A 22,271-nucleotide genomic window follows, 5' to 3' on the forward strand; every position below is an offset into this window, starting at 1 on the left:
CCTGCGTGGGTTTTCTCCGAGATCTTCGGTTTCCTCCCACACTCCAAAGACGTACAGGTATGTAGGTTAATTGGCTGGGTAAATGTAAAAAAAAAAAAAAAAAAAAAATTGTCCCTAGTGGGTGTAGGATAGTGTTAATGTACGGGGATCACTGGGCGGCACGGACTTGGAGGGCCGAAAAGGCCTGTTTCCGGCTGTAGATATATGATATGATATGATAATATCTAGAAATGTATTAAATTGCTCCAGCAAGTCACCATCTTTTGCCACTTTTCAGTATTATAGTGTTCCTCGGAGATAACATCTTTTATTGAATTTATACTTCAAAAGAGTAATAAGACCTTACAGGAGGTGGAGAGAAAAATTAATAACCAAATATTAATCCTGAGGCAGTATAAAACAAAAAGACTCTATGGTATTTTTAATGGTTAGATTTTATTTTTGAAGTGCAATGATGCTTAGAATTTGCATTATGTAGTCTCAATACATGGTGTTCTTAAAACAAATCAATACACAACTTAATCAGAAGTTTAACTCATCACTTCCCAAAGACCTTGAAGAGTGAAGCCATCTTTCAATTTCTCGATTGCTAGTCCTAGTTCCTCAGAGTAAACCGGTTCACGGTCATGTTGCTTATTTAAAGAAAATATGCAGAAGCATTAATTCCGGTTCCACAATATGCAAAATAGTTATACTCAAGACATAATTGCAATAAGCTATCAGTCAATGAAAGAAAGTTTTCAATACCTTATTGGTATCCGCAAAATATGCCTGGAACAAAAAGTATAAAGAGATCAGAAAATGTTGCAGTCCATAAAGAGAAAGAATTTGCATTCTGCGTTTTTAAAGATGTAATTTGGTAGAAGAGATAAGTTAGAACCAGAGGACACGATGTACTTGGATTTTCAGAAGACCTCAAAGAAGGTGGTGAGAAAAAATTATAACCAAATATTAATCCTGAGGCAGTATAAAACAAAAAGACTCTATGGTATTTTTAATGGTTAGGCTTTATTTTTGAATTTTTATTTTTAACTTTATTTTGAATTTGCATTATGTAGTCTCAATACATGGTGTTCTCAAAACAAATCAGTACAGTAGTTAACCAGAAGTTTAACTCATCACTTCCCAAATATCTTGAAGAGTGAAGCCATCTTTCAATTTGCTTCTCAATGGGGGTAATGTATTAGCAAAATTGGTTGACCAACAAAGTCGCTCCTGCATTCAAATCTTCTTGCTTGGAAGCTAAAGCACCATCTCTGTTGATAATTGCTTGCTGTAGGTATACCTGTGCTTTCAAATTCTGGTATAAGGACATAAACATTTCTTTGTAAAGCAACACTTCCTATCCATTTAAATAATATGGTGCCTTTATGCTTTTTCTCATTCAAAGTGGAATATTTCATATGTGTTATAATGCATCACCCTCATTATTGCCTACTCACTCAGTCTAATTTGTCTTCAAGCCTCTTTGCATTGTTCTCACTATTCATAATCTGACCCAGCTCAGTCTCACTGACAAACTTTAAATATTATATTTAGAATACAAGGAAACAGTAATTCCTTAGACCCTGGATAATGTACCTGTATCACTGTTTTGTTACGAAATGACACTTTGGCATAAACACTTTAAAAGAAAAGCTTGGTTTAAACTTATAGAAGCCAGAGTAATTTCCAACCAGTATTTTCTTTTCAATGTAAAACCAAGTGTATTGTCCAAAACTGATATTTCGGTATATATTGTTGATTCTTTATAAAGTTTTGCACACATTAATTGTTACTCACTACAAAAGCATCAGTTGGTTCCTCCGGTTCAATTTCAACATCATCCTGAACTTGCTCAACGGTCAGGTCCTCAAGTGGCTGAGGCTGTGACATAGACATTGTCAAGAATCAAGTGTATTTTATTGTCATATATATTACCAACAGAACAATGAAATTCTTACTTGCAGCAGCACAACTAGGTTTGTAGACACAGTACTGAATAGATAATGTAAAAACAAACAAAAAAAGTTCAATAAATAAAAACCCCAAATAATGTGTAAAAAACAAAAAACACAACACACCCTAAGACCTTAGAGCAGCCCAGGTAGTTCATGGTTTCGTTGGAGTTTGTAATGCCATGTTCTGATATACAAATGCTCACAACCTACTTCTACAAAATCACAAACTTGTATCTAAAAGTTATCTTAATCCATAGCACCATTTTCATTTTTGCCACATTTCGTATTTCAAAAAAGCTTTTCCCCCCTTATTTTCAGACTTTAGACTTCAGAGATTCAGCGCAGAAACAGGCCCTTCGGCCCATTGAGTCCGCACCGAACAGCGATCACCACATAAACTTGTACATCTTCGGGATGTGGCAGTGAACCGGAGCACCTGGAGAAAACCCATACGGTCACAGGGAGAACGTACAAACTCTCGTGCAGACAGCAGCCGTGGTAAGGAACAACGAACCTGGATCTCTGGCATTGGATCACAATGAGTTATGATGAGGGGGTCACTGAACTGAAATATTAACTGAGTTTCTCCCTCCACGGATGCTACCTAACCTGCCATATTGCTAGCAGTTCCTCCTTTTATTGAATAAGGTGAATGGTACTATGGCTAAGGCAAAATGCTTGCCACAAAATTTATCGTCTTCAAACTGCCAAAAGAAATTGACCTGACTGTTCCAACCCATCTGATACTATAGAGCAGTTAGATTTTCTCCCCTTTTAAAAACACACAATCTAGACATATAAATTATAGCACAAAACATTTTAACATAACAAATACATACCTTTTCCTCCATTTCATACTGGACCCCAAAGATTGGACAGGTGGAATAAACTTTGTGCAAAGAGTTTATCTCTTTAACAGCTTCTTGAAGTTTCTCCACAGGGTCAATTTTAAAACCAAGTACATATCCTCCACTCTAAAAATAACAAGAACATTTCATTGATTATTCTGCCTACATCATGTTTATATTGAGCAGATAGAATCAATCAGTTTCATGCTAGTTCCAAACACAGCAACCACATTGTTCCCAATTCCCCTCAACTTACGTTCCTCACTACTTCTCTTGCTCAATTCCCATCAACTTTCCTTTACTTCTTTTTATTGTTTGAAAGCAAAAAGATGGCACTGGAAACGCAGCAACTCTTTGAGTACTGCCTCAGTAGAAACCTACTTTCTTTTTTACACTTTTACTTATGTACGATTGTGCTTGTGTATAGTATGATTTTACTGGATTTTACTGTATAGTATGGATTGTATGCAAAACATTTTTTTTACTGCACCTAGTTGCGTGTGATAAATAAAGTAGCTATTGAACAATTTACCCCTTAGTGTAGGTAAGCGGCAAATTTACAAGAGCCAATTCACCTATAGCTCTCCTTTGGGATGTGCAAGACAATGGAAACATGCTATGAAGGGAGAATAAAGAAGCTTCAATCAGACAGAATCTGAGGACAGGATTGAACTCAGGTCCCTGAAGCTGGGAGGAAGTAGCAATAAATGCCATTATGGCACCCTCATCTACATAAGAATATGCAAAAAATATACATCATGAAAAATGGCTGCGGCCTGGGTCGGCGCCACGGAGGCATCCGGAGAGGATCCGGCAGCGACAGTGGAGAGGTTGGTTAGCACCGACCGACAGACGAGGACGGACGGCAAAGAATTTCACTATGACTTGTGACGATCAAGTATTCAATAACAGATTCATATGTATGGATAATGGATTACAATTATAAATTTTGTTAAAACATATTAGTCGCCATAAATACTTTGAACTTACCTGTTGTGAGCTTTCTATTACAAGTGCCAGCCCAAATTTGGAGTCCCTGATCTTTATAGATCGCTGGAATGAAATATCAAATAAACTTTATGCCAAGCATGTATCAAAGGATAATAAAAATACATATACCAAACGCCACAGGATTAAACTAGTGTCCTACGATCTCATTAGTTTCTAAGAAAAATGACTCAATTATGATCTAGAACATGTAATTTTCTGTATCCCAATAAGTTTGCAGATCAGTTATATTTATTCCTTAAGTTTAATCTTTAACTTCCCTTCGGTTAAACATGGAGGAAACATTGATAACCATAAAAGACATCAAACTGAATCAAAGGTATTCACACTCCCTCCTATTTGTATATGATGCAGCCATTTGTTTTTATTGTACAAGCCACATATATATCACACCAACCAATTTTTGAAAAATCGCAGTCTTTTAAATCACTTCTTGGAGCACACTTTTGTCATGGTAAGTTAGCATTGAATGCATAAAGTCAAGAAATGCTACAAATTTGGAATTTCCTGTTGTGAAATCATTTGATTCTGGGAAAAACACGATGTGCATCGAAAAATAAAATCCACTGCATAAAACCAATCATCCAATTGGCTGGTTTAATGTCAGTACAGATACTATCAATAATTAAATAGAAAATAGCAATCAGATAATGCTCTCACTCTGTCAAGATGACATTCATCCTCTTTAGGTCACATTTTAATACTTAATTTATTAGGCACAATGAGAATAAATATGTTATTAGAAAGTAAAGTAAAACTCACAATTTGTAGATAGGGAATGCTAACATTGAAACTATCATTCATGTTTGCGTGCCATACTATCCGTACATTTGTAATAAAAAAGGTTCCCAGGTTGCCCTGTAGAGGAAGAAAACATATAGGAGTCATACTATCATAAATAATGAATGAAATACCAAAAACAAAATCTGCAGCGTATCTTAATTCTACCCAAATAAGTCACTTTATACTGAACACCCAGAGGCAAACTAAAAGATAAGATAACCTAGTATGATCCTGAACATGGAATTTTCTGTATTCCAATAAATAGGATACAACATACCTGGTCACTTGATAGATTCCAAACACCATTAATTTTATCATAAACCTGTTCCTGCGGTAGAAGTCTGAGTTGCTTGTTTTGGATAAGAGCTCCTCTTAATTTAAGATCTCTATAAATTTTTGATGTCTCATATGCCCTATAAGGAAATAGAATTGAGATAATGAAAAAAATTAAGCCACTGTAATTTAAGAGGAAAAAAAAGATGAGACTGCATTATTTAATGCATCCTCACTTACCTATGCCAGCCAGAAGATTATCAGTTCACAGTTTAACCAAGGCATAAAATCCCAGCAATAACTAGACTTGTAAAGCTCCTTTGTAAACCTGAAAATTGATAGTCTCAGAGAAAGAAATTGTCGGGTGCAAGAATGAAACTTTAGTAAAGAATCAGGAGGTAGAAACCTCATTAATCAGAAGTGTTAAATATGCAATAATTAGCAACTATGCAAATGGCAAATATTTAGCAATTTTTCTAGCAATTGAAATGAACTTTTTAATGACAGGCATCAGAGCTAACTGCGAGCCTGTCGTCATTTCTGTACATTCACAAATAATTATCAGGTGAAACACCATGTGAGTTTCTTTGTTTGATTAGAAAGTGAGGACAATTGTACTGGAGACTTTTACCTCCTTCAGTCCTGAATGTCCAAAGATTTATTGATCTCTGAGCTACAGGTGGAGCAATGAAATCTTTGGTCTATTTCATTTCGAAGTGGTTGAAAAAGTAATGTTTAATGAATTATTCATTTCAATATATTGTGCCCATTTTGCATCCTTACAATCAAAACACTGAGTGCAAAACAGGCTGATTTTGAATTGGAAGTTCTAATTGTAGCGTCTGCAATGTTATCAAACCATTAGTAGCCTAAGACTGTCCTCCTCACTATAAAGGCAACCACCATTTTGGTGTAATCTGCAATTTTATTAATCATACAGTCATATCCAAATTACAATTTTATAAAACAAACAGGGGTCCCAGCACCAATCCCTGTGGCATGCTACTGATCAAAGACTTCCAGTTACAAAAATAACTTTCAACACCCTCTTCCTCCCATTACTGATCTAATTTTGGATCCAATTTGCCAACTTTCCTTGAAACACATGGAAACACACTCTTGTGAAGTCTTGTCAAAGTGTTTACTGAAATTCACATCAAACTTACTGTTCTCATCAATATAATTTGTTATTTCTTCATAAATAAAAACAATTAAATTTGCCAAACACAACCTCTCACCAACAAAGCTGTGCCAAGCATGTCTGTTCAATCCCTGGCTATCCAAATGTAGATTAATCCTGTCCTCAGAACCTATTCCCTACCACTTCTGTTACTCTAAAGGGTCTGTATTTACTTGCCTATTCCATACTTGCCTATTGCCTAAGATGTCCTTGAGTAAAGATGCATTTGCTGTACACTAATCATCTAATACCTCACTATGCTCAGCAAAGATTTAAATATCTCCAGCAGATTACCAGCAGTCTTTACTTTTTGTCTGCCACAGCAAACTGGATACATTGTACGAGGCTCAGGAGATTTATCTTCCTTTAAACCCGTTATCTAATACTTTTTCCTCTTTAATAATATATTCTGAAACGTATTACTTTCAAAGATTTTAAGGGGGCATTAACTGGAATTAAATATTTAAACTCCTGAAATGCTATTAAGTTGGAATAAGCATTAAAAAGGAGGAAATACAGCAATAACAATAATAGGAATCGAAATACAAAAAACTGCAAATCTGAAATAAAAACAGGAAGTGCTGGAAATATTCAGCACGTCAGGCAGAAAATGAGCAGAGGGAAAAAGAGTTACTATTTCACATTGAAATATGAAGTCTGAAGAAGGGTCTCGACCCGAAACGTCACCTATTCCTTCTCTCCTGAGATGCTGCCTGACCTGCTGAGTTACTCCAGCATTTTGTGATACGATTTCACATTAATGACTTTTAACCAGAACTTAATCAGAACATAAATAACAGATCCCAAGCATGAACATTTCCAATATAAGTAAAGCGAAAACAAACACGATGGATAGTGAAGAAGAAAGCACAAGTTAGATTTAGAATTGATCTGTTGACATGAGTTACTCCATTTGATCAAAAGTCTGTACATACAATCCACTGCAATTCTACCTGTGCACAGCAATGACAGTGGTGAAAAGCCGAGGGCTTCCTGGAACCACACTGGTAAAGATGAACTCAAATCGTGTGTTGTTACATTTGGTCAGGATGTAAAGTGCTTCAGTTTGACCACGGAGTTTCTGTGAAGTCACATTTAAAATCAGTATTTAAAAGTATACTTGCCTTGTATATTTAAAAGTATACTTACCACCTTGTGGTTCACTGGGCAACTGCACCCCACAATTTGGAAATGTGCCAGCCAAAAACAACTTAATTTATATAGCATGCCAACAGAGCAAGAAAAAAATCCAAAACATTTCACAGGGACATTAGTAAATAAAAAAAACTAATGCCAATACTGTCAAGAAAAATTAGATTGTAATACTAAAGACTTGGTCAACAGGGAGGTTTTAAAGTGCATCTTAAAGAAGAGATGGAGAAGCAGAGAGAGTGGGACTAAATCCAAGAATTGAAAAGATATGGTCGGTTATGATAAAACATATTGGAAAATGCTCAGGAAATGGAGAACAGAAACGTTTCAAAGGATTACATAATTGTCAGATTACAGAGATGACATTGAGGAAACTATGGCAGGTTTTGAAAATAAGGATGAGGATTATAAAAAGTGGCATTACTTAAATAGAAGCCTGTGAAAGACAGAAAGAAAATGGATGATTGAAACTTTAGCCAAGTCTGACTCAAGCAGGAAAGTTTAGGAGTCTGACGGGATGTATATTTTAGTCAACAAGGTCATGGGTAAGGGTTTCTGCAGCAGTATATTAGATGAGGTGCAGCAACAGTACAGAATCATAGGTGTAAGAGCTGTGAGAGTGACATTTTGCATTTGGGATCAAGCAGAAATCAAAGTCTGGAGCCACAAACAATCTGCTGGAAGATCTCAGCAGGACAAGCAGCAACTTTGGGGTGCTGGGGTTGGAATTGTTGGTGATTTGCACCTGCACCCTACATCAGGACTGAGAGTGGAGGGAAGATTGCCAGTATAAAGAGGAAAGAACCCCCCTTCCCACTGGTTTCAATCATCCAATTTTGTCCCACTTCCCCTCCCGGTTCTACCCACTTTTGACCAATACATTTCACCCATTGGATTCCAACCCTTCTTCCCCAGCTGGTTCTGGTTCCATCTTTCCTTCACCTCTCCCTTAAAAATGGTGTCCATTATCACCTTCCTTACTCACTAGATTCCAGCACTGGTAGCCCAACTTATACTCTCTTCGCAATCTCTAAACCTCAGCCTTCCCTTCCCCAACTTGGTTCCATCAGCCTTCCTCAGTCTACCATCCACCTGCCTGTCTCTCAACTCTAACCCCTCCCCCGCATACCCAGCTCCATCTGTCTGTCACCATTCACCCCTCCTCAGTCCAGCATTCATCTACTGGACTGCCTCACCATTCCCCATCTCCTCTTTATACCAAACTAGACCAAGTGGACCCGTTGGGCCCAAACCTCTCCTGCATTGGTGCAGCACCCTCTCCTTCCGCCCCCTCCCATCCCCCCCTCCTCCTCCCCCCTTCCCCTCCCCCCCACTTCATCCCCCTCAACCCCCCTTATCCTCCCTCCTCGCCCCCCTCCCTCCACCCCCTCCTCCCTCGGAGATAGATTTAAACTTTAAAATGTGAATAGCTTTAAAAATATAACACCGATTTCAATGAAAATTCTTCCATTAGCACCAAAGGGACGATGGTGAGTAAGATGGGCCTAAAATTGTCGTGCTATCGTGTATGGTTTTGGCTGTAGTTCAGGAACAAACAAACAAACAAACGAGAGTTTTAGTATATAGATGCATAGGAAGGAACTACAGATGCTGGTTTATATTGAAGAGAGACACAAAATGCTGGAGTAATGCAGCGGGTCAGGCAGCGTCTCTGGAGAAAAGGAATAGGTGACGTTTCGGATCGGGACCCTTTTTCAGATCCGTTTGACCCGCTGTGATACTCCAGCATTTTGTGTCTTTCCTCTTTATACCAGTTATCTTCCCTCTCAATCCTGATGCAGCATTTCCATCCCAAATTGAGGCAATTCCTTTATTCGCTCCACAAATGCTGCTTGACCACCGATTTCTCCCAGGTTTGTTTGTTGTTCCAGCTTCTGGCGTTTGGAGTCTCTTGTACACATTCTGGTTAATTTCAGACAGTTGCCAATGGAGAGGGATGAAGTCAGAGAACTTATTTGTGACAAAAGACAATCAGCCTGGCATGTTAGAGAGATACTGGTAGGGTCAGAAGTGCCGATTGTGAGGTAAAGCTCACAACCAGCACTTCTGCCCCTCCACAAGCATCGGAATGTCAAATGCCTGATTGGAGTTTGCAAAATGGAAATCCCTGGTCGCATCAAAATGTACTTCAAAAGGAGATCATGACATTGTGTCCAACAGCGCTGATGTGTGTGGGGTACATTTATTTGGATGGACTTATCTTTCAGCATTTATAGAATTTATACTCGACATGGTGTAAAGAGGTATGTTTTGTTTTTAATCTCTTACCGAATTGGCAGTTCTAGTTGTAATATTTATAATGCAGTTGTAGCCAACAGCTGAAAGAGAAATAAAAACATGAAGAGAATCATTTGGTCATTTTACTGAAGAATTCATGAAGAATACGGAAGTAGAAGACATTTTCTAAATCATCCTCAATATGCAGCACACTGCAGTAAAACTAAACAGGAACACTTTAATCAACAATTTATGATTCACTCCAATACAACTTTCAGTTTCACTCCTCCTGGGGCAACTCCAGATTTAGTGGGGGGGGGGGAGGAAGGGGCATAGGGGTAAACATAGCGCATCTACAAAGCCTGGATCCAATATACTTCTTTAACTATGTATATTTTTTTCAAATATTACTCCTATCACTTAAGACCTTATGATATGATCGACCTTGAAAAAGTGTTTCATCTTCTATAGGAGACCAACCCAAGGGTTATGGATATGATGGTCATCTGTATGTTCAATGGGAAACTTTAATAGAAATTTTATGAGAATATTTTACTCAGAATGGGGACACTCAAGTTTGGGCATCAATTCTCAGCACCAAACTGGGAGGCCCATAAGGTATACAATGTATGACCTTGCATCCTTGGAGGGAGAGGCCCATCCTTTCTATGACTATAAATTGTCCTCAGTTCTCTGCTCCATCGCCATACACATTGACTCAGTCCCTCGTAGTCTCTCTTACCATGTGTTGCCACTCTTTACTTTTGGGTGAAAACAATGATACATTCTAAAAATGATACATTTTAAAAATAAAAATGCATTATTATACATTCATTTATTCCAAAGCTCTGAATAATTTCTGAGGAATTATTGTATTTGGAAAATAATGAACACAATGTATTTTATCTCAATCACTATATTATCTCCATCTGAAATCTTTTTAAAATTCAAAGAAAATATTTTGGGCTGTGACATATTAAATTGAAGAGGATAATGAGCTGAGAACTCTGGAGTTTGGTGCTGAACATTCTGCGTAAACTATTCTCATAAAATGTCTATTAAAATTTCCCATTGAACATACAGATGACCATCCTATCCATAGCCCTTGGGTTGGTCTCCTCTAGAAGATGAAATGCTTTTGCAAGTCCGATTATATCATAAGGTCATAAGTGATAGGATGTAATGCTTGAAAAAAATAAAGTATACTGGATCCAGGCTTTATAGATGCACTCTGTTTAGCCCTGATGCCCCCCCATTGATTCCATCTATATTTCACATTGCCTCAGGAAAGGAGCAAACACAATCAAGGACCATTCACACCCCGGTAATTGTTTCATCTCCTTTCTCCTGTTGGGCAGGAGATGCAAATGCTTGAAAGTATATACTTTCCAGTATATACAAGAGTATACCAGTATATACAAGAGTAGTTTCTTCCCTGCTGTTATCAGACTTTTGAACAGACCTCTCAGATGGTAGCAATGATTGACCTATCTTCAATCTACTTTATTGCAACGCTTGCACTTTGTTTTATCTGCACTTTCTCTGTAGCTGCAACACGATATTCTGCACTCTTAGTTTATTTTCTCTTTTGTATTATCTGCTGTATTTGTGTATGGTATGGTTTGTCTGAATAACACACAAAACAAAGTTTTGCACTGTATCTGTGATAACAATAAAAACCCAACAACCAACAACCATGATGAACATTCTTGTTTGAACATTTTTTTGTGAATAGTCCTTTGTAAAGTTACATTTAATCCTTGCTCCTCATTTTCATGGATCCTATCACACTAATTTCTTACATGTCACCTGGATGACATCAATTTCTAACCTTGAATGCACTAGAAAATAAATTTAATCTAATTAAAAATCTCGCTACAGCTTCTGCAGCTATTTCTAATGAGCAAATGCTCAACCAGTATTTATTCACCAAGAAAAATTTACTTATAAAGCAACATTCTTGAGTAAACTTCACTAATTGCGAAACTTGTCAAGAAATCTTCACTTACATAAATTAACCCGCGGAATAGCCAGTGAATGCCAGATAATTCGCAAATTAGTCACAAGCAGTCTACCTAGAAAAGAAAATCAGCGACCATAAGAAACAGCTCGATTAAACAAGCTTCATAACTGTAAGTGGGCAGTGAAGAAGCTTTGTTTTGCATCATACATTGGAGGCAAGGACAATTCTATGGAACATGGAGTCACTTTGTGAAACAATGATTAAATAACAGAATGATTTGTTAAATATAGCTGCATTACAATTCTTTGCTCATATCCTAGAGGCATACAGCACAGAAGCAGACCTTTCTGCCCAACTCATCCATGCCGGTCAAATTGCCCATTTAAAATGGCCCCGATTGCCTGCGATTCGCCCATATTACTCTCAAACTTTCCAATACATATACTGTCCAAATGTCTTTTAAACATCATTATTGTACCCGCCTCTATTATTTCCTCTGGCAGATCATTCCATATATATGGAAAAAATTTCCCTTTTGATATTTTAATCTTTACCCTGTCAGATTATACCCCTATGCCCTCTGGTTTTCGACTCCCCTATCATGGGAGGACTGTGTCTATCCATGCTTCCGGAACCCTGCCATTCATTGTACATGTCTTGGCCTGGTTTATTTTCTCAAAAAGAATTACTTTGCACTTGTATGAATCAAATTTCATCTGCCGTTCCTCTGCTCATGTTCCCAGTTTATCAATATCCTATTGTAACCTTAGACAACCTTCTGCACTGTCCGCTACAACCACCAGTTTGGTATCATCTGTAAACTTACCAATCATGCCACCGACATTCTTATCTAGATCATTAATATAGATGACAAACAGCAGAGTACTGAGCATCGATCTCTGTTGCACATTAATGGCCACAGGCCTCCAATCTGAAAAGCAACCCTCTATTACTACCCTCTGCCTCCTACTGCCAATCCAAGTTTGTACTCAATTGGCCAGCTCACCATGGAGCTCATGCAATTATTCTCATAAGAATGAAATAATCCACAGAATTACAGAAGATAGAACTCACCTTGCTTGGTCTATATAGCAAGACAAGCATTTCTAGGTCATTCAAAGTCCTAAACAATAAATAAATTACTTATAAAATTTAGAGGTAAAGGCAAACAGAGCAGCCAATTTCCACATAAACCACAACAAGATGTATGACCGGTTAATTTGTTTCAGAGATTACTGAGGGACGATCGTTCACCAAAATAAAAGGATTAATATCACATAGCCGGCACTAAAATGTCCTTCTTAGTGAAAAGAGCTGCAAAATATTTTCACCCACTCTTTGTATAGCATCTTATCTTAATGCATTCTATTGGGAATATAACGTTATTAGGGTTGGAATAAAGAGAATTAAATTACTTATGATATACATAAAGTGCCAGTTAGTGATTAAACTTTGAAGCTTCAAGGCTACTGGGTTTTAACTCAGCATCATTAAAACCAGTCCGAATATGCACTTAGAAACATAGAAAATAGGTGCAGGAGTAGGCCATTCGATCCTTCGAGCCAGCACCACCATTCAAAATCATCCAAAATCAGTACCCAGTTCCTGCCTTCTCCCCATATCCCTTGATTCCGTTCACCCTAAGAGCTATATCTAACTCTCTCTTGAAAACATCTTAATATGTTAATATGAAAACAGACTTAATATGTATAGAACACAAAGACAGCGTAACTGGAATACACAAATAGACGACATTTCGGGTCAGGACCCTTCTTCCAAGTGAAGTCAGACTGGGGTCTCAAGAAGGGTCCTGAGCCAAAACGTCTCAATTCCATGTCCTCCAGTGATGCTGCCTTACCCACTGAGTTACGCCTGCACTTTGTGTTCTATGCAGGAACCCAGCATCTGTAGTTTCTTGGACCTCGTCAGTGATGGCACCAGCAGTTACAAATGCCCATCAAAAGGTCGAGTATTGGATACTCAATCTCAGTGAAAACAATAAGCGAGTTCGGTATTTCGACTGAGCATGCGCCGGTCATAGGTCGCAGGGGTTAAACATTCTGGCCGGCTGATCTGCTGCGTGTATACAGACCTGCAGTTCATCCGTATTTTCCACTCTTGCTTCGTAGAGGTAAGAAAATACTGCTTTAAAAAATATTAATTAGGTGTATTTATGGTTGATTTGTACAAGACTACGATGATTTTGTAGGTTTTATTGATTTATGCTTCGGTGAGTGCGCAAGATCGTTACGATTTTCTTTTGCTGTTCATGCAGAGATTAGACAGCTGCAGAGGTCAGCATCCAGCAGAGCAGTTTGTCTGATCAAACCCTCCCTATAATATCACCCGGTAGACACAAAATGTTAGAGTAACTTACCGGGACAGGCAGCATCTCTGGAGAGAAGGAATGGCTGACATAGAAACATAGAAAATAGGTGCAGGAGGAGGCCATTCAGCCCTTCGAGCCTGCACCGCCATTTAATATGATCATGGCTGATCATCCAGCTCAGTAACCTGTACCTGCCTTCTCTCCATACCCCCTGATCCCTTTAGCCACAAGGGCCACATCTAACTCCCTCTTAAATATAGCCAATGAACTGGCCTCAACTACCTTCTGTGGCAGAGAATTCCACAGACTCACCACTCTCTGTGTGAAGAAATGTTTTCTCATCTCGGTCCTAAAAGACTTCCCCCTTATCCTTAAGCTGTGACCCCTGGTTCTGGACTTCCCCAACATCGGGAACAATCTTCCCGCATCTAGCCTCTCCAACCCCTTAAGAATTTTATATGTTTCAATAAGATCCCCCCTCAGTCTTCTAAATTCCAGCGAGTATAAGCCTAGTCTATCCAGTCTTTCTTCATATGAAACTCCTGCCATCCCAGGGATCAATCTGGTGAACCTTCTCTGTACTCCCTCTAAGGCTAGAATGTATTTCCTCAGATTAGGAGACCAAAACTGTACACAATACTCCAGGTGCGGTCTCACCAAGGCCCTGTACAACTGCAGCAGAACCTCCCTGCTCCTATACTCAAATCCTCTTGCTATGAATGCTAAGGAAGGGTCTCGACCTGAAACGTCAGCCGTTCCTTCTCTCCAGAGATGCTGCCTGCCCCGCTGAATTACTCCAGCATTTTGTGTCTATCTTCGGTGTAAACCAGCGTCTGCAGCTCTTCTTACACGTTAAGAATTCCCCACGCTTGGTGCTTCATTGTGGGTTACAGAGCTTCCTCCCACCCCAGGCAATGTCATTTGTGCCGCCTCCCAGAGCAGACATGGGCGCTGCACAAACTCACCCTCATTCCACACAAACCTCGCTCCTCTTCAGCCCTACACTGCTCCCGGGGATGGCGGTGCCAGCAGAGGCTGTGTTCGCCAGCGCTGACTCCCTGTAGCCAGTTGTCTGGGTCTTGCTTCCTCGATCACACGCCCACTGCGTGCTTCCGACAGGCTCAATCCTCACAGCCAGGGCTGCCATGAGAGTGGTCCCCGGGACAGGTGGGTATATACCTGTCGGGTGCTGTTCCATCAGGTTACAGGTTTTGTAATCGGAAACGCGCAGCTCCGAGGCATAAAGCAATAAAACCTATAAAATCACGTAGGCTTGTACAAATTAACCACAAATACACCTAATTGATATTTTTTAAAGTAGTATTTTCTTATCTCTATGAAGCAAAACTGGAAAATATGGATGAAACACAGGTCTGTATACACGCAGATCAGCCAGTGAGAATGTTTAGCCCCTGCGACCTATGCTCAGTCGAAATCCCAAACTCGCATATTCTGAATGGCAAAAGGCCTCAATAGGTTGTTTCTTGGCAAATGGAGGGAAATCCCCCTTTATCTATTTTTTAATATTTAATAAGCATTGCCATTTTAGTAGAAGCAGAGTTATTCAAATGGCAGTGATGAAAGCATTTTTTAAATAAGCTGGACCCTTACTTCATGTTTGCTTTCAGATATCCGGGCCATGTCTAATTCAATGGGTAACTAACAATCTCAACAACATGCCTAGGGTCCATGAATTTTCCATTTCCCAAACAAATCATCTTCATGCTGAATCTTTGGATAGGGCATTTTTTTGTAGTTTTATTTGACCATCAGGGATCAACTCTGTCACTCTGAACCTATAAGAGACAGAGGTTAAAATAATTTCCCCAAAATGTTAATTCTCACAATTATATAGAAATAAAAGTTTACAAATTCATATAATAACTTATTTACTGCAAGATCATACCTTCATAATTCCTAAAAATTGGGTAAAGTAATGAAATAATTCCATTAATAGCTGACATGAGCATAGATCCAATAAGCAAAAGTACAGCTCTCTCTGTGTTACACCATGTATAATTAAAGACTATGTGCTCTGAGACAACCAAAATACAGAGCACAAACAACTTTAATTTCTAAAATATCATTGAATGTGTAGGTATTCTCTACCTTTATCTCCATTATTCCCTTTAGTATCTTCAATGGAGTCCAAACAGTCAATTAGAGCCTCTCCGGGTCTCATCTTCATTTGTCTAAAAACAGACCAACTATTAATCATTAATGCGGAGGACCATCAATTCACCAGCTAGTGCAGAATAGAAAGTTCCTTTCCCAGGTTTGACCTGATACCATTTAATTTCTTGAGGTCTAGAATCAAAGTTGAGCCAAAGGGCTACATTTTCTATTTTATGACGTTGTCATCCTCAGGCTTCACATTCTGTAGGATCTGTAAGAAATAAAACGTTTCTCTCTGGAGACACAAGCGACTGCAGATACTGGAATCTTCAGCAAAACACAAAGTGGCTGAAGTAGTTCAGTGGATTAGAGAGCATATGTGGAGGGGATTTATTCACAAAGTGCTGGAGTAACTCAGCAGGTCAGGCAGCATCTCGGGAGAGAAGGAATGGGTGACGTTTCGGGTCGAGACCCTTCTTCAGAGTCTGAAGAAGGGTCTCGACCCGAAACGTCACCCATTCCGACTCTGAAGAAGGGTCTCGACCCGAAACGTCACCCATTCCTTCTCGCCTGAGATGCTGCCTGACCTGCTGAGTTACTCCAGCACTTTGTGAATAAATCCCTTCGATTTGTACCAGCATCTGCAGTTATTTTCTTATACATATGTGGAGGGGATGTCCATTCTGCCCAGCTCCTTCAGCACCCTGTGACACGCTCAATGTTTTTTTTTCACTCTGAGTGATTGCCAACATTTGGATTTTTTATTTTCATTATAAACATGCTATTTATTTTAGTGAGATGCGGCTGAATGTCCGTTTCCCCTTGAATTTCACTTGTTGTCATAGCCGGGACACACAGCGGCCTCCTGTCTGCGAGGCCACGTTTCATTTTATGAATATTTTGGATGTGTTTCGGTACAATAAACCGAGCGCTCGGAAGGCTCTGCACTCTGCAGTCCTGCGCTGTCGGCGACAACTAGGGTACTCACTGAAGCGAAATGTCGAAGCGGACATCCCTGTCCTCCCACAGCGCGTCCAACACGGGCACCATCGTAGCGGTAGCGGTAGCGCCGCCGCCGTCCAGCAGCGGCCGGGCCCGGAGGGGAGGAGAGCAGAGGAGCACCCGGCCGGCGTCGCCCTGGCAACCGCCACACTGCCGGAAGCTGCAGCTGCAGCTGCAGCCGCTCACGTGACCAAACAGCTTGACACCGAGTGCTGGAGTAACAGCGGGACGGGCAGCGTCTCTGGAGAGAAGCAATGGGCGACCTTTCGGCTCCAGACCCTTCTCCAGACTGGTTCGGGATCAGGGAAACGAGAGATATACACGATGATGTGGAGCGATAAAGAACAATGAATGAAAGACATGCAAAAAAGTAACGACGATAAACGAAAAAAGTCAAGTCAAGTTTATTTGTCACATACACATACACGATGTGCAGTGAAATGAAAGTGGCAATGCCTGCGGGTTGTGCACAAAAAAGAATTACAGTTACAGCATATAAATAAAGTTAATAAGTTACTATAGTGTAGACAAAAATGTAGTCTCTGGAGTTATAAAAGTTGACAGTCCTGATGGCCTGTGGGAAGAAACTCCGTCTCATCCTCTCCGTTTTCACAGCGTGACAGCGGAGGCGTTTGCCTGACCCGTAGCATCTGGAACATTGTAAGCTGTTTTGTGGGGTGAAAATGAGAAGCCAGTGCGACTTGGCCTGGGTGGGGGAGGATAGAGAGAGAGGTAATACCGGGGCTACCTGAGGTGAGAGAAATCAATATTCATACCACTGGGCTGTAAGTTGCCCAAGCGAATCGACCCGAAACGTCACCCATTCCTTCTCTCCTGAGATGCTGCCAGACCTGCTGAGTTACTCCAGCATTTTGTGAAATAAATACAAGCGAAATATGAGATGCTGTTCCTCCAATTTGCGTTTAGCCTCACTTTCACAATGGAGGAGACCGAGGACAGAAAGGTCTGTGTAGGAATGAGAAGGAGAATAAAAGTGTCCAGCAACCGGGAGATCAGGTTGGTTCATGCGGGCTCAACGAAGGTGTTCCGCGAAATGATCGCCCAGTCTACGTTTGGTCTCGTCGATGTATAAGAGTCCACATCTTGAACAACGGATACAGTAGATGAGGTGTAGGAGGTGCAGGTGAACCTCTGCCTAACCTAGAGGTCCCTGGACAGAGTCGAGGGAGGTATAGCGACAGGTGTTGCATCTTCTGCGGTTGCAGGTACCTGGGGAGCGGGTGGTTTGGGTGGGAAGGGATGAGTTAACCGCGGAGGGAAGGGTCTCTACGGAAGGTGGAAAGGGATGAAGATGGGAAAATGTGGCGAGTGGTGGGATCCCGTTGGGGTGGAAAGTAAGGACTAGGGGGACTCTGCCTCTGTTGCGACTAGTGGGAGGGGGAGCAAGGGCGGGGCTGCGGGGTACCGAGGAGACACGAGTGAGGGCCTCATCTATGATGGGAGAGGGGAACCCCCGTTCCTTAAATAATGAGGACATCTTGGATGTTCTAGTGTAGAACATCTCATCTTGGGCACAGATGCAGCGTAGATGGAGGAATTGGGAGTAGAGTCTTTGCAGGAAGTAGGGTGGGAAGAAGTGTAGTCGAGATAGTTGTGGGAGTCGGTGGGTTTGTATAGAAGTCAGTCAATAATCTATTTCTTGTGATGGAGACTGTGAGATTAAGAAAGGGGAGGGAGACGTCGGAGACGTCGGAGATGGTCCAATTAAGTTTTTGAGTGCAGGATGAAAATTGGTGGTGAAGTTGATGAAATCCATGAGTTCTGCATGGGTGCAGAGGTTGCACCGATGCAGTCATCAAGGTTTCAAGGTCAAGGTCAGTTTATTGTCACATGTACCAATTAAGGTACAGTGAAATTCGAATTTCAGCCATACTAAAAGAAAAGCAACAAGACACACAACTACATAAAAGTTAACGTAAACATCCACCACAGCAGATTCCCCACATTCCTCACTGTGATGGAAGGCAATAAAGTCCAATCTACTTCCTCCTGTCAGGTCAGTCGAACCATCCGCACTCGGGCAATCTCCGTGTCGGGGCGATTGAAACTCCTGTGATCAGGGCAGTCGAAGCTGCTGCGGCTTGGAGTTCCCGAAGTCGGTCTCTGACCAGAAACCGCAAGCTCCACGATGGTAAAGTCCGCAGGCTCCCGCGGTTGGAGCTCCGAGGTCGATCCCTGGCAAAGGGATCGCGAGCTCTGCGATGGTAAGTCCCGCAGGCTCCCGCGGTGTAGTTCTCGAAGCCGGTCTCCAGCAAAGGCCAGCAAGTCAAAGGGCGGTCACAGTGGCACAGTGGTAAAGTTGCTGCCTTATAGCGAATGTAGCGCCAGACACCCAGCTTCGATCCCGATTCTGGGTGCTGTCTGTACAGAGTTTATATTTTCTCTCCGTGATCTGCGTGGGTTTTCTCCGAGATCTTCGGTTTCCTCCCACACTCCAAAGATGTACAGGTTTGTAGGTTAATTGGCTTGGTAAATGTAAAAATTGTCCCTAGTGGGTGTAGGATAGTGTTAATGTGTGGCGAACGCTGGTTGGCACGGACCTGGTAGGCCGATGGGCCTGTTTCCGCGCTGTATCTAAACTAAAACTAAAACTCCTCGATGTTAGGCCGCAGTGCGGACGGAGATATGATACGAAAAAAGTTCGTATCTTCGTTGAGGTAAGAGATTAGAAAAAGTTCTCCCCAAACCCCCCCTCCACCCACCACATAAAACAAGCTAAAGAACACTTAAAACATACATTTAACACATACAAACACAACAAAGAAGGAAGGGGCAGACAGACTATTGGCGAGGCAGCCATTGTAACGGAGATAGAGTTTGGGGACTGGGCCAATGTACGCCTGGAACAGGAATTTTTCAACGTACCCTACAAAGAGGCAGGCATAGCTGAGGCCCATGCGGGTACCCTTAGCTATGACTTGGACTTGGAGGAAGTACGAGGAATCAAAGGAGAAGTTGTTGAGGATGAGGACCAGCTCCGCTAGGCAGAGTGAGTGTTAGTAGAGGGAAATTGGATGGTTCTGCGGTCGAGGAAGAAACGGAGGGCTTTAAGACCTTCCTGGTGGGGGATGGAGGTGCAGAGTGACTGAACATCCATAGTAAAGATGAGGGAATGGGGGCTCGGAAAGTGGAAGTCAAAGGGGATGCAAATCAAGGAAAATGTAGAATGGATCATTGTTAGTTTAATAGCAACTTCATTCCTTTCAATAAAGTCCTCTCCGCATGCCACCTTTTCACAGAGGGTGGAGTGATCGATCTTGGATCTATGCAAAATCCATACATCTGAATACTATTAGATGACCCATCCCAGTAGGGTTTTCACAGCGTATGGTCCATCCCCTTGGCTGTTGACCAGCTCCCAAGGTTCCAATACCTTTGAAGCATTTGTCCCGATGAGTAGGTCAATGCTAGAGTCTATTTCAGGAATCTTGAGTAAGGCCGTTATTTCAGGTCTTGTCTGGGAATGTTTAGCTGAGAAATAGGTATGGTCATGTGTGAACCATCCGACAGGTTGAATAAAATCGTCTTTGTCCCGACTAGATATTTCCAAACCTGAGATAAGACGACTGGTCACAGGCTTCACTTGGTTCATGGTATGCAGGAGAATTTTGGTCCTGAAATGTTCAGCCTTCTCATCAAGTTTTCTGTACAGAAAGATGATGAACTTCCATGATCCAAAAATTCGTATGTTTGCAACACTGTACTCCCCTTGTGGCCCTTTACTTGTACTGGTACAATGGAGAAGATGCAGGTTTCATCACCGACCCCAATATGCCCACACATTTGAGATGGGAGAACAGCATCACTGGCTTTTTATTCTGTTCTGTTCTGCATATTCTAATAGTATCTGGTTTCTTTTCTCTCTTTTCAATTAACAATTCTATGTCTTTCAATTGTTCATCTAGTTGCTTCTGTTCTTTCTTTCTTCTCAGTTCTTTTATTTTCAACTGTCCTCTCTTCTGTTCTTCCTCTTCTTCCTCTTCTTCCTCAATCTCATGCTGGCTTTTCAGGGCGGCAACCCATTTCAAGTCAAAAGAGAACTTTGAAGATCCACATGATGTCCCACTGAGTTACTCCAGCTTTTTGTGTCTATCTTCGGTTTAAATCTGCAGTTCGTTCCTGCACTTATTCTCAACTATCTATTCCCTCCACAGATGCTGCCTGACTCATTAAGTTACTCCAGCACTTTTGTTTTACAACATACCTACTCACTCCCTCCCTCTATCTGTTACAAGAGGCATAAGCACCTGATTAAAACGGTTAGCCCATTAAACTGATAGTGATTATCCCTGAAGAACAATTATTATGTGGAGGAGTCACCATGGTGGATGTTCATGTTAAAATGTATTTTGTGTCCTGTTGCTTTTTATTGTTATGACTGTACGGCAAATGAAGTTCCTCGTATGTTACAAAACATACTTGGCTAATAAAGTTTTATTGTGATTATGTGAACAGGAACAGCTGACTCCCCCTATCATTTTCGGTCTTTAATTTTCCTTACATTATCCAGTTTCTGTATTCTAATGTTTTAAATAATCTTTACTGTTTTTTTTCTGTTACTTTGATTTTGTCCCTCTAGTTACGTTCATCTTAAAATTATTTTTTCCAGAGATGCGGAGTGTCCTGCTGAGTTACTCCAGCTTTTGTGTCTATCTTATACTTCTTTAATGTCCATTATTTTATTGTGGCCTTGTGTGAAGATTGAAGAGTGTTCTTATTTGCTGCAGCTTTATAGGCACAATAAAATCAACAAATAAGTATACAATATATAGTCAGTTATACTGGGTAAACCAGACCGTAATAATGAGCATAATAGATCAAAGTATGCAGTGCAACCATAGTAATATACCCTGGTTAGGGTTGTGTTGTGTGCTTTAAGAGTTTGAGGTTTGATTGGAAGAAGCAGTTCTTGAACCTGGACTAAATGGTAGTCTGGTTCCCGTACCTTCTTCCCGATGGAAGATGTGAGATGAAGGAATGGCCAAGGAGTTGTGGATCTTTGATGATATTTGCAGCCTTCTTTGGGCAGCTCTTCCTGTATTTCTCTTAGAAAATAAGAGACCCATGATGGACAGGGCAATGCCCACTACTTTCTGTAGCCTCTTTTGTTCTATATATACACTATTTAATCTAGACTAGAGCAGTCTAGATTCCATGAAATACCTATTTAACAGAGGACATATTTAAGATAATAAATAGAATGATTAAAAAGAAATTGGAAAAATATTTTTTCACCAAAACAGTTGGGAATCTGGACTTTCTTCCCAGAAGGCAAACCCTTATCATGGACAATTCTAGACAAGGAACAGCAAACGCTGAAATCTTGTGCAAAGATAAAGTGCTGGAAGAACTCAGCAGATCAGGTAGCATTGCTGAAGGAAATGGACGGATGGCATTATAGGCCAGGGCCTTTCTTCAG

General features: G+C 40.7%; 1 protein-coding gene across 2 annotated transcripts; it reads right to left on the minus strand.

The window, feature by feature from the left end:
- Positions 1-432: 432 nt before the first annotated feature.
- Positions 433-17,013, minus strand: bbs5 (Bardet-Biedl syndrome 5). 2 transcript variants are annotated; one of them, XM_078403945.1, is made up of 12 exons: positions 16,818-17,013; positions 15,824-15,921; positions 11,432-11,497; positions 9,474-9,523; positions 6,986-7,113; positions 4,857-4,992; positions 4,559-4,654; positions 3,779-3,841; positions 2,780-2,914; positions 1,783-1,866; positions 748-771; positions 433-632 (listed from the first exon to the last, which is right to left on the minus strand). In XM_078403945.1, the coding sequence occupies exons 1-12, from the start codon at positions 16,877-16,879 to the stop codon at positions 531-533; spliced, it is 1,044 nt and encodes a 347-aa protein (XP_078260071.1). In that variant the 5' UTR covers positions 16,880-17,013; the 3' UTR covers positions 433-530. The 2 variants fall into 2 exon arrangements, with proteins under 2 accessions (XP_078260071.1, XP_078260072.1); XM_078403946.1 differs by having other exon boundaries at positions 15,824-15,906; positions 16,818-16,994.
- Positions 17,014-22,271: the final 5,258 nt, after the last annotated feature.

Source organism: Rhinoraja longicauda, chromosome 8 (genome assembly GCF_053455715.1).
Source record: "Rhinoraja longicauda isolate Sanriku21f chromosome 8, sRhiLon1.1, whole genome shotgun sequence".
Taxonomy (NCBI): Eukaryota; Metazoa; Chordata; class Chondrichthyes; order Rajiformes; family Arhynchobatidae; genus Rhinoraja; species Rhinoraja longicauda.